The 13,944-nt window shown below is 37.0% G+C and overlaps 1 protein-coding gene and 1 pseudogene across 1 annotated transcript; both read right to left on the bottom strand.

The window, feature by feature from the left end:
* Nucleotides 1–1,545: 1,545 nt before the first annotated feature.
* Nucleotides 1,546–2,484, bottom strand: LOC150052654 (olfactory receptor 9G4-like). Its single transcript, XM_090349184.1, has one exon. The coding sequence runs from the start codon at nt 2,482–2,484 to the stop codon at nt 1,546–1,548; it is 939 nt and encodes a 312-aa protein (XP_090205310.1).
* A 7,324-nt stretch (nt 2,485–9,808) lies between these two features.
* Nucleotides 9,809–10,707, bottom strand: LOC150052653 (olfactory receptor 9G19-like; annotated as a pseudogene).
* Between the last annotated feature and the right edge of the window lie 3,237 nt (nt 10,708–13,944).

The raw sequence follows: 13,944 nt of genomic DNA, 5'->3' as shown, positions 1-13,944 counted from the left end.
TTTATTTGAAATAGGAAAGGGAAGGTGTGAAATTAGATGATTGGGAGGGAGTGGAGGGAGGGAAATGGGGACAAAAACATGAGAAGGGGTATCGATGTGTGAGAAGTAATGCACCTACTATCGGACTGCTGTAACTGTTACCCCCCCATACATTTTCTTGACAATATAAAAAAAGAATATTATGAACGCTTTGGTGGGCAATGGTGGAAAAAATTAAATATGTTAGACAATAAATGCAAATTAGGTAAATATAATTTATACCAAAGTTAATACACATTCTAAAGTGACTGCAATTGAATTTCCTAAATTAAATTTTAGTGTATTTTGTAAAAGAAAATCCCATTTCAATATAGGTGTTGCCATTAAATAATAAAATTTTTCGATATGCCTGTATGTAAACTATTATTTCAACTCTTAGTTTATAATTATATTAAAATATTGACTACAATAGAAATAAATTTCCCATGAGACAAATATTAAACATAAATTTTCATAGTTACATCTTTTGGTACTAAGAAAAAATATTTTATATTCTTGGCAATTATGTTTTTTTCTTCTTTAACCTAATGTAGTTTCCTCTAGTATATTTTATAGAAATGACTGGAAGAACACATAAAGTACTAATTAAGCCATCACTAGGTCTAGAGTATAGTGGAAAGGTTTGTTTGCTATACATTATTCTATTTGATGATCTGAATTTGTCAATGTAGGTTTATGCTGTATAAACTCAGGTAGATTATCATGTTCTCTATGTGACAGAGCAGACTTTTTCATTTTCATTTTAATTTTTTGTCAATTGTGAGGCTTGAACTCAGGGCCTGTCTCTGAGGTCTTTTGTTCAAGGTTGCCATTCTACTACTTTTAGCCACATCTGTATTTCCAGTTTTCTGGTGATATATTGACCAGAAGAGTCTTGTGGACTTTCCTGCCTAGGCTGGTTTTGAACCAGAATCTTCACATCGCAATCTCCTGAGTAACTAGGATTAGAAGCATGAGCCACTAGCAGCCCAGCAGAGAGCATTCTTTTGAGATAGATATATTCTCTTAAAGTAAATCTTTTGCTGTGACTTTTGTTTCCTTTGAATAAAATAAAAAATAAAACAATTTTCCCACTCTGATATTAAGGCACAACATAGAATATTTACACAAATATATGTTTAATTAGAAATCTGAGAAGCAAGTATAAGGGGAGAAATTCTCAATAAACTTACAATTGCTTAGCTCCCTTACCTAATAATGTTCAACAAAACTCAAAATTAAACCATTGAAAATAAAGTCATCCATATTTCGTTCCCAACAAGAAATATGCACTCTGTGAAAAGTAAAGTACTCAGAGAGCCATCGTAATACATATAGATCTTTAACAAAACAGCATTATAGTCTTTACAAAGCTTCTATCAGAAGAGAATAATAGTCATAATCATCACCATCATAACAACAGACTGGGTGCACATTTCATAGTTAGAAGTAAAAATTTCCACAACTTCTTACCAACAAGTCCATACATATGAAACAGTCAGTTTTTGCACAAACAAATATCAACCTTCATGGTTGTGATCGTATGGTGTATATTGCTTTCTTGAAGGCCTCTTTGACATCTTTATTTCTCATACTGTAGATGACTGGATTAAGCAATGGGTTGATGAGAGTGTAGAACAGAGAACCCACCTTATTACTTTCCTGGTGGGTGGCAGAACTAGGATTTGAATACATGAAGAGCAAGGATCCAAAGAAGAATGTGACAGAGACTAAGTGGGAAGCAAAAGTAGAGAAAGCCTTGCGCCTTCCTGCTGCTGAGCGGATTCTCAGAATAGCCACCAGGATGTTCAGATAAGAAATGATGATGGGAAGAAGACAGGAGATGACAGTGATGGCATCCAGAATGGAAATTATTTTCACATAGGCCCGAGTGTCTGTGCAGACCTTCTTTATCAATGGCAGTACATCACAGAAAAAATGATCAATAGTATTATCTCCACAGAAACTCATCCTGAACGTGTTAGCAGTGTGGGCTATGCCATTCAAAACCCCCCCTATGTAAGAACCAATAACAAGCCCGGAACAGAGAGAAGTGGACATTTTAGCTGAATAGAGCAATGGCCTACAAATGGCCACATAGCGGTCATAGGACATAGATGCTAACAGATAGCATTCGGTGTAGGCTGCCATACAGGAAAAGAAAAACTGAGCTGCACAACCAGCAATGGAAAGACGCTTGTCCCTTGAGAGACATGTGAACAATATTCTAAGGTTGTACACAGATGTGTACCAGAAATCCAAAAAGGACAAATTTCCAATGAAAAAGTACATAGGTGTGTGCAATCGGGTGTCAATCAAGATTAAGACAACAAGAGTCATGTTCCCACACATGGTTGCCAAATAGAGCATTAGAAACAGTCCAAAGAGAACCAGCTGCATTTGGGGGTCGGCGGAGAAGCCCAGCAGGATGAATTCTGTCAGGACCGTGCGATTTTCCATCTCCATGTCCACCATGGATATAGCTTTATTCACACAAGGATGAGGAAGAATAACCTAGTGATATTTTCATTGAAGAAAAATGAGTGAAGTTGGAAGCAGGGATCAAAGAGTAGAGCACCTGAGTAGCAAATGTGAGATCCTGAGTTTCATTTCACAGTACTGTCAACAAAAGAAAAGAATGATGGTATGAATAGGGTAAAAATTTAATCACATCCAAAGAAGCAGGCTCCATGAGTTCCATCATTTGTAACAATTAGTATGTATTTAGGATTCTCCTAGCAGAGGATCACAGTAGCTCAAAAACTATGTCCATATGGCCATATAGGATGGGGCTAAGAGAAATGTTTCCAGGATATGGAAACAAGAGGTGTACCTTTGTGATTGTTGTTCTTAGTGTGCTATGTGAAGTTATTTCTTTTATCTTTTGTTTCCTCTTATGGCTTATCTCATGTGGTTACTGTACCTGATTTTGGTACTTGGTATATTGCATATATTTTTATTTCTTTATTTGAAATAGGAAAGGGAAAATCAAGTGACTGTGGGGGAAGGGTCAGGGAAAGTGGGAGCAAAACATGGGAAGGGAAATCAATGTTCTAGAAATAATGGACCCATTACCTGATGGACGTAACTGTAACCCCAACATAAAAAAAACCTCTTATACCAGGAAAAAAGTAAGAATTGTATTTCATGAAATTATTGCTGTTATATTAGGGCCATTTTGTTAATTTTAGGAGGATACGCATTAAATCATCCAGCCCATAAGTAGTATAAGATAGATTTTTGAATGGAAAAAATATCCCAGCCCAAAATCTGGTGTATGGCCTTCTAAAAAAAATTAATATACTTCAATAAGTTAATGAGAACTTCCTATGTGTCTGTCACTGAGTTTGTACAAATAACAGTATAGTGAACTCCCTCAATTCTGGCATATTTACAAATCAAAACATATTTGTCTTACTCACCACGCACTAGGCGAGAATCGTTTTGTTGCATTGGCAAACCTGAAACATGGACCTTAAGGCAATCACCCATCATAGACTAAGAAACATAAACTGATGAACCCTGACTTGTCCTCAAAGGAAGTATAGTCTTCTAATGTAAAGTCAGTGATCAATCTTAAAAGTGAATATTTTTCCTCCCATTTAGTCAGAGCTAGCACAAGTGATAGGTAAGAAATAGCATGAGTTTCTCTATCACTTAAGAAATATTTCCAAATATATTTTCTTCAGTGTCCCTTTTCCCCCATTCTCCTGTAAGTGAGTAAGCTAATTTTGTAAGTTATGTGAAGATTACCAAGCATGGATGAAGCTGTTTGTGTGTGCATGCATGCCTACGAGTGCACACATGTATGTGAGTATGGGTGTAGGACTGTGTTGCTGAAGAGGAACCAAAAATCTTTGAACTTATCAGCCACACACAATACACAAGAGTTAACCTACAGCCTCTAGACCCTTTTGGTTTTTCTTACTTTCAGTTTCTGAGAAAAAGATAAGGCTAAATTTGGTAGGGATGATATGTATCTGTGTGGTTTCACCTCCTGAAGAGTTGAGATTGTAGACCTTCCCCACTGCACCTGGCTGAGAGAAGCAGTTCCTGATACTCTGGTGCTGAACATGCAGAAGGACTCATTTTCAATTTTAAGGTACTGATGGGATAAAACACATCCTGACTCTTTAAAATAAGTAAAAAATACTACCTCTTTTAATTACAATTTCTAATGCATATACTGTCAGATATCACCCTGTGAACAACATTGAATATCTATTTGTCTTTCTCCCTTGGCTAGTAAAGAAGAGGGAACACTGTAAAAACTAAGAAAATGTGACTGATGATTTCTTTGTTGTCATCATTTCACTTTGAGTTAAGCCAGAGTAAATATAACGAAAGCAGACTCACCGCCTCTACCCTTTAGGTATCATAGCTTTGTTTGATAGTAAGTGAGAATTAGTCATCATCATTCAATAGAGCTGATAATGTTTAGAGAGGCATAATAGGAAAAACAACTTGCAATACTGAGAGACACTTCTCTCCTCCATTAATTTACAATACACCTCTTGTAATACAGAAAGTATGGGCTCCTAAATCCATGTATTTTGTCTTCCATTTGCAATTCTAGATCTGACTTGTATTATCTTAATAAGACTGTCTTCCATTATTTTTTGTCCATTCAGAACCATCAGCTTAAATCTGATAATTGGCAAAACCGAGTGTCCCAAATAATAATAGTGCAGAACTCAGGAATTACAAAAGTAGGAAAAAAAGTTGTTCTTTGAGCCTTCAAATACTTATTTTATTATTAGTCTAATTAAGCTTGTATAATATTACCTAGGCAGTTACTATTATTAAGTAATGGACGCTGAAAAGTTTAGGTTTTTCTCAATAGTCACTGTAAAATTTACTACACTATACTCCATTTATACAAGGAAAATCTTCTAAGCTGGCATTCAACATTTCTTCTAATGTAAGGTAGAGAATAAATGAAAAGATAAAGATAAAATAAACTTACATTTGTAAATGGGATCACACAAGAGGAAAGGGATGGGTAAAGTGTCCAGGGCAATATTCAAGGACTTCCAAAAAGGAAAACTACTGAAATGATACAATGATACATGAAGTGTATGGTATTTAAAATAATGAATCTTCTTTCTTAAGGAAAGAAGAAATATGAAAACCACTGCATCATAAGAAAACTACATACAGAGGTTTTACCTAAAGAAAACACAGGTAATATCAGAAACCCAGGAAATAAATAAACAGGAGAGTACTATGGTGTCTCAGAGGAGACAAAAGATCCCAAAGTTTCACAATCATTCGGGTTGTAATTAAACACACAGCCATTATATGGATTGTACTTCAGAGAATAAGAGAAGAGAGAGTTATTGAGACTGAAATGGAAGCTGTAAAATCCTTATTTTTCTGTCATCAACTGAGACCAAGTCTCTTGAGAAAAATAAGAGAAGCATATGAGACTTTAGATAGGCTTACAAGAATTGCCCGAAATAATCTGGAAGACAGCACTCAAGGTCATTGGTTTCAATTGGTCTTCTTCAAAAAAGTTGATATTTTTTTCACTGCAACTTACTCTCTCAGGGCTGGAGGAGCCTAAAATGAAAACAGAATACCTTTTACAAGACTCCTCTAATTTACTTTTTTTTTTTTTTACAGAAATCCTTTAGCTAAATAGACCCAATGAAGGATTCAGAGAGCATCATGAAAGCCACAGTTGCAGTTTTAGTCTTCTGACTTGTGTGTGTTAACCATATCTCAATAGGACATGTTACTGCAGTTCTTAAGTTTAAAAGTAAAACAGAAAAAGTTTATCAATGGAAACATCATGTGCATATTTGAGGACCAGAAAATTCAGCCACAGTTGTTGGTGGATTTCCAGATTTAGAGAAGAGATTTTGTTCTCCACCTTGCAGACTGGAATGGATGTTCCTGTTCCTCTTCAAACAGGCTACATCATTAGCAGCCCCCTGAGAACTGCAAGCCCTGGGTCTCAGGAGTCTCCTAAAGCTTCTGTACTCACTCTTGGACTTGTGCCAATACCATGCAAAACCAAAAGTGGGAGCCCACTACAGAATGACTTTATCTGGCTGTGTCCCTCTGTGGCTTAAGCTGACTAGAGACAGGAGAGTGGAAGCCATTCTCTATGTTCCCACTTCCATCTGAGCTGAGAGAACTCTCTCCCATGAATGCAGATGGGTCTGACTTAGGTGGAATTTCATAACTAACGTGGTGTGTTCATGCCAAGACTTTATTACCCAGTGGATTGTGGATTTGAAGAACATATTCAACACTTCCTGAACTATCTTCATGTCTGCAAGCAGAGAAATATCACTTGTTTAGAGGTTGAGAACAAAATATACCTACCTCATGGAATTCTTTTTTATAGTAGAAGAGAAGAATATGTCTATCTATTTGGAATAAACTGAACTACGAGGGATAATTATGGCCCAACTTCCATCAAGAATCCATTTAGGTCAAATAGTAACATCATACCAACATTTTCATGAGCAGAATATTTTAAGTATTTCAGTATGTATTAATTCTGTGACACAACGATATTCATTACATTCAAGATGCTGTGCCATTAATCGCTAGTACTATTCAGGTGTTTGTGCACTTCTGTGTGTGTGTGTGTGTGTGTGTGTGTGTGTGTGTGTGTGTGTGTGTGTGCATGTGTGTTCACTTGTCCATGAATGGCACAAGAATGACATAGCTAGGACCAGGTCATAGTTTCTCCCTTAATACTTTCATACTGAGGTGTCAGAGATATGTCTGCTTTGTTGTGCTTGAACCTCTGTTGGTATTTCTTACCTTTGGTCAGAAAGCCCAGCTCCTTGATATGACGTCTTTCTCCTGTTCTCTGGCTTTGATGCACACCTTTGTTAAATTCTCTATATAGATTTCCTCAACAGCCCTTTGAGATTCACCCCACAGAGCAAGGAAGGAATGTGTACCTCATTCCCCAAAGATTTAATTAGACAGCATCTGGAATTTGAGGATGATACGTTAATCAGGGTATGATGGAATTATTGCCACTTGTTTAAAGTTGGCATGGTCAATTGAAACCACAGTATAATTCATTAAGTGTGCCTAATAATAGAATTGCTCCAAATTATTCTAAAGGGACTTTTTTTCCATATATTTTATTGTAATTAATAGAAGGGTTACATTATATTTGTCAGATAAACGGTGCATTAATTCACATACATTGATACCCTTTCACATGTTTTGGTCCTCATTGCCCTCCCCCCCAATCCTCATCTTGTTTTCCCCCCTTCCCTATCCAATTTCAAATAACCAAATACAAATATATCTGATAAATCAGATAACAAAGTGAGATACTGTAACAATATGAGATAACCAAGGGACAGCAAATAGATGAGAGATAACATAGTACATTAAGGACAACAATCACTCATTATATGGCTTTTGTTTCTATATCCTAGCGGTCCGTTCATTTAGCGTCATACTATATGGCCTATGTATCTAGGTTTTGCTCTATTGCAAATCTCTGCTAGGAGAGCCCAAGGTTTCTACTGATTATGACAAATGAGGGAAACCATTGAGCCTATATTCCTTTGAGTCTGGCTTACTTCACTTAATATGATTTTTCAAAAGAGACTTTTTTTTACAATGTGTCTTGTAGCCTACTTCTTTGTTCTTTCTGCCATTTTATGAACATTCCTCTACTACAGACTTAAAGAACACCATGCAAACTCAGTAAAACAGTGAGTGCTCACAAGTAAGACCAATAAACCCTGAGGAAACTAATGTAAAGACGTCAAAGACAAAATTCATAAAAGAGAGACCAGTGGAGAATGTGAAAGCAAGGACCACTGGTATCCAAATAATATCTGACAACTTGGTTTGAAAATTGAAAACATATACTCCAAAAAAGTTTTTTGAAATTTGGAATGAATGGATAAATGTCTATATACATATAGCCAGTCACAACTGATCCAAGTATATATGAACAACTTACACATGTCTGAAATACGCAATCGGCATAATGCAGTAGAGATGACGCTCCCTGGAAGCCAAGAATTCCCTGCTGCATTCAAGCAAGTGTGTAAAGAAGAATGCTCCTCAAACTACCCCATCCAGAGAAAGAGAAAGGATGCTGCAACACCACCTTGACATCAAGTCAAATAAGCACACACATAAAAAAATGAGATTAAATACTAGTATCCTGGATGAGCATCGATAAAACAGTCAACAATTACGTGCAAAATGAATTCAACGCATATTTATATATTGAATGTGTACATGCATGCATACAAGCATACAATCATGTACTGTGATACAGAACGAGGGTCACTTTTTGAACACCACTGCTTCTGTCCATGTATTATGGAGAGCTCATCTTCCAAGATATCCAGAAACTGAGAAAGTTAAACTGACTGCACAAAGCATCACAGAACACCAACGCTTCCTAGATACCTATGCTTTACCTTGTACAAAAGTTATCTCCAAATAGGGCAAAAACCTTAACAAAATCTGAAACTTTGAAATGACGACTGGAAAACACTGGATAGTTCGGGCATGGGTGATTATTTTCTGAATGGAACCAGAAAGTGTAAGAATTAATAACTGGGACTTCATCAAGTTAAGAAAAAGTTTCTGCAAAAACCATATAATGATTGTTGTCCTTAATGTACTATATTATTTCTCATCTCTTTTGCTGTCCCTTGGTTGTCTCATATTGTTACAATATGTCACCTAGTTATCTGATATATTTTATATATGGTTAATTGGTTAGTTGAAATTGGATAGTGAAGGGGGAAAATCAAGATTAGAGGGGGGGCAGGAGGGAGGAAGGGAAATGGGGACCATGACATGAGAAAGGGTATCAATGTTTGTCTAGTAATGCATCTTATATCTGGTGACCCTTCTATTAATTACAATAAAAATATATGGAAAAAAACAGTATCCAGAATCAAAAGATGACCCACTCAATGCGAGAAAATCCTCACCGTCTCCACAGAGGACAAAGGATTAATATCCAAAATCTACAAAGAATATATAATGATTTGAAGTATGTATGTTCTGAAAGTTTTTAGAAAACTAATACTACTGAACATACAAACGAAACTGGATGTAGATATGTATGGTATGATAGAGGAGTAAGTTAAAGAGGCTCTTGATGTTACATATTTTGCAAATTAATGTCTATAGCATGAGCTCTGATATTTGCTTTATTCCTTTGTGATTATGAAATTTCTACTCCCACTAAACTAACATAAAATATGTGGTTTTTCTTAACTCTAATTCATAAGTATCTGTGTAGATATATTTTTATAATACATATCTATATGTACAAACATATACTTAAGTATATTTTGATTACACCAATAAAACATATTAACAGATTTTTAAGTTGCAGTGTTAGAAATTTTCTTTTCCTTAGTAAGATAAGACTTTCACAAAACAAAGGGAACATTCCCATAGTTACTTTCCTTTTATTAGGACATAGTTTCCATAAACTTCGAGCCATTATTATATATATATATATATATATCAGTCATTCAAATCTTACGTCAATGGCAGTGAGGTATTATGTCACTTTAAGAAAAGACAAAAGAAGCTAGCTACATGTTTGTTTTAGGTCTAGAATAAGCCACAAATTCCAGTGCATAAACTTCATAGTCAACATTTATCTTCAATATTATTCGAATTTCCTTACCTTAGCTCTTCTCATCACCAACAAATGAAAAGTCCAAAGGTTTTAAAACACATTACATTATGACAAAACTAAAATCTTTCCTTGTAATTCAATCAACACTTAATCAATAGTTATGTACATCTCTAAAGGAAATAATATTTATTTAAAAAGTTTATTCAGAGCCTCTTTCACATCTTTATTCCTTAGGCTGTAGGTCACAGGATTCAACATGGGAAGTACAGTGTAAAATGCAGGAACTATTTTGTTCCTGTCCAAAGAATAGCTAGAGATAGCGCGAGCATAGATGTAGAGGATGGAGCCATAGTACAAGGTCACAGAGGTCAGGTGGGAGGAGCACGTGGAGAAGGCCTTGAGGCGGCCCTGGGTAGAACACATCCTCCAGATGGTGGTGATGATGAACAGGTAGGAGGCCAGGATGAACACAATGGGGGTGACGACGTTGGACAGCAGGAGGAAGAACACAGCCTGGTAGCTATCTTTCCTGTCACAAGCCAGCTTCACCAAGGGTGGGATGTCACAGAAAAAGCCATCAATTACATTGTCACCACAGAAGTGCAAGGAAAAGGTGTCTTTGGTGATGATGACAGAGTTCACGAAGCCCCCTGTGTAGGAGGCTGCAACAAAGAACACACACAGCTTTGGAGGCATGGCTTGAGAATACAGCAGTGGCTTGGAGATGGCCACAGCGGTCATAAGCCATGGCAGCCAGCAGGTGACACTCAGTATAGTCCAGGGCAGCAGAGAGGAAGAACTGGGCCACACAGCCACCAAAAGAGATGCTCTTATCCTCAGAGATGCAGGTGATTAGGATCTCTGGTGTGTCGACAGAAGACAGCCCGAGATCCAGGAAGGAGAGGTTTCCAATGAAGTACATGTGTGTGTGGAGCTGGGAGTCATTGCAGATCAGAAGGATGAGAGTGAAGTTTCCTGCCATTGTTCTCGCGTACACGACAAGGAACAGCACACCCCCTGCTTCACGGGGTCTGCTGTGAACCCAACATGATGAACTCTGTCACTGTGGAATTGTACAGCTCCATGGTTGTGGGGACTGTCACCTGAGTGGACAGACAGGAGAGTTCATGAAAAGTCCCTATGAGCAACAAATCAGAACACGTCCAATGGATACAACTTACAAAACGTGCTCTTGCACAGGGTTTGCTTTCTTCTTTAGGAGAATCTAGCTCAATGCAAAAAAAGAGGGGGACTGATAAAAAATATTTATGATTATATTTGATCTGATTGTATATTATGCACATGTTATTATAAATCTATACTTGGAGAGTTCACAATATATAGGAATGTCTGTTGAACTCCCCAACTTTATAGTATATCTCCATTCCTGTTATATAGTGATCCAAACTGATTTATTTATTTGGCTGTCAAAACATTAGAAGCAAATCCTTGTAAGAGGTGAACTGAAGGTAATCAGAGTATATAATTCATGTCTTTTTATATACCAAAGTCACCACTTCAGAGAAGCATGCCTATGGGCATGCAATTTGTGGGAGGGAAAAACTTGTAGGTGGGAAAAACTGAGAAAGAGGGAGGAAAGGCCTGACCGTTTCTGAAAAGAAATGTCCACTTTGCTTTTCTTACGTAACTGTGACACCTGTCTACATCGCCTTTATAATAACAATTTAAAGGAAATAACAGTGAGTTATCCACAGAAAGGGATACACACAATCTAGCTCTCAGAAAAATCTTTGCAAAGTGTCTCCATCATGAATCTACATGATCTAATTTATACCCCTTTTACTAATAACCCATTGAAAGTTAAATTCAAAATGCTTGCTCTGCTTTGGTCATTCTACCATGAACATCCTTGCATCCAATTTATTTGCTCAAACTCATGTCACCTGCTCAATGAGGTCTTCCTTGACAACGCTCTTCCACACTGTGTCTCTTCTTTGTACACACTGACAGTCTCCACCCTCTCTCACACTGCTGAATCCGTTCATGATTGAAGTTGTTGGCTATCCTCACCCACAAGGATGCTAACTCAAGGAAGACACATGCATGTATGTTTGTATGTGTGCTATGTGTATGCTTGTGTTATTGTTTTTTCACTGCTCCCTGCCAGAGCTCAACTCTTTGTCTGTCCCCAAAATGGCACAATTTGTTTATGTGATGAGTGCATGGGTGCATGCTTGCTACGACCCTCAAGACACACACATCAGCCAGTGCCACATTGGTACGAACTAGTCGAGGCATTTAATCCTAACACCATGTGATTGTTTTGTTTTTCCAGTCCTGGGCTTGAACTCAGGGCCTGAGCACTGTCCTTGGACTTTCTCACGCCTAGAGCTCTACCACTTGAGCCACAGCACCACTTCCAGCTTTTTTTTTTTTAATGTTTGTGGTACCGAGTAATCAAACCCAAGTCTTTGTGCATGCTAGGCAAGCACTCTACCACTAGGCCAAACTCCCAGCCCAGAACTGGTTTTTAATACCACATTTGTAGCATTTTACGTTTGTTGATTATATAAGTGGTTATCCCACATTTTTTTGCCTAATTCAAAACATCTAGCTAGCTTATGTTTTTCATTGGCAGATATAAGAAAAGCCAGGGAAAATGACTATAGAATTCATTCTATGACCACTGAAATGTTCAGAATAAATTCACTGAAGAACAGAATGTATCTGAAAAGGAGGAAGTTTCCATTTTAGCTGCAAACTTTCTTTCATATTAAATAATTGATAGGACCCTGCCTTCTACATGGCCACCCACAACAAGATAATCAACAAATCTGTACACTGACTTAATGACATGGATTCAAGTCTTTTAAAACCTCATAGACTCAATTTAGCGTTCTTCAGCTTAACTTGTAAAGTATCAAAAGTGATATGGAAAGACATTAAAAGTAGTCAATAAATAACTGACCTTCTAGTTCAAACATAGAAACATCACTTGACATACTGCTAACATTTTAATTCTTGGGCCTCAGCTTCCTGGAACTAAAATGTTCCAGGGAACATAATTTCCTTCCAGTAGCCCAAATAATTCAGATGTAACTTGATTTGATGCAATTCTGTGAGAAACATATCACTGGCATCTATATTGTTGGAATGACAGCAGTCCAGCCTCACAGTGGTGAGAAGATAAAAAGAACTACTGTGTGTACCCACAAATGCATTCTTGGAAGAGGAAATGGGAATGAGACTGCTTTGTGCTGAGGTTTAAAGACATGAAATGTAGAGTCAGAGAAATTTAGGTAGAATTCTGATTCTACCATTTTATACTTTTGGTTTGCAAAGTGGTGTATAGCCAGCTGATAAGCAATTTCCTCACTGGGAATATAATACATATTTTTAAATATATCAGATTTAACAGAGATATTGTATCTAAGGATAATAAAAGTCTTGCACATCAAATAACAGACATTAAATGCTGAGCATTTCATACTATGTTGCTGATTGGAGTCATGCCATTGTAATGTCTTCATATATTAATTTTTACACAAGGAGTGAAAAACAGTTAGCAATGACCCTTTTAGCTTTGCTATTTTCAACCTCTATTGAAACTTACACCTCTTTGGCAGAAAGAAGCTTTCTTGATGAGTCCAAATTGTTTATAACGCTATCCCATATTGACTGTTTCTTGACTCCATTGTTTCTTTAAGCTTGATTGCATTAAAAATAATTATGAGCGGCTGGGAGTTTGGGCTAGTGTTTAAGTGCTTGCCTAGCATGCACAAAGACCTGGGTTCGATTCCTCGGTACCACATACCTAGAAAAAAGCCAGAAATGGTGCTGAGGCTCAAGTGGTAGAGCTCTAGCCTTGAGAAAGTCCAAGGACAGTGCTCAGGCCCTGAGCTCCAGCCCAGGACTGGCAAAAAAAAATTTTGAGCTGTTGTGAGCTCCCCATATCTTGATGACTCTATCTTCCAATAGAAAATGCTCAGACCCATCTCTTGCATCCTTACAATAACAGAATAAAATATCTTGGTGCTGGTTTTTTCTTTTCTTTTTTTAAGAATGTAACAAAATTGCCAAGAGATAGGGAATATCTGTATCACACAATTTACCAATTTTTCAGCCAACCCTTCAGCATTTGAAGATTCAAATCAGAAAATCCCAGCACATTTTATAATAATTATTTCATTCCCAGGGGTCTATCCTCACAGTTATGCAGCTTGGCGAATTATAAATAAGGCAATTAAACAAAAAAGTTGTGTATTGATAAAGTTGGTTTCATTTTATGATAAAATCCAAAAAGATTGAGTTCCAGATGTACTATTTTCCTGTGATGGATCCATTGAAATATATTTTTATAT

This window comes from Megascapheus bottae, chromosome 16, assembly GCF_031878675.1.
Source record: "Megascapheus bottae isolate mThoBot1 chromosome 16, mThoBot2.hap1, whole genome shotgun sequence".
In the NCBI taxonomy this organism is placed as follows: Eukaryota; Metazoa; Chordata; class Mammalia; order Rodentia; family Geomyidae; genus Megascapheus; species Megascapheus bottae.
Note: the sequence above shows the minus strand (reverse complement) of the source record. Positions and strands in the feature narration are given on the sequence as shown.

Bases quoted from the DNA above. Each gene is read 5' to 3' on its own strand.
- LOC150052654 (XM_090349184.1), bottom strand. From the start codon at position 2,484: ATGGAGATGGAAAATCGCACGGTCCTGACAGAATTCATCCTGCTGGGC.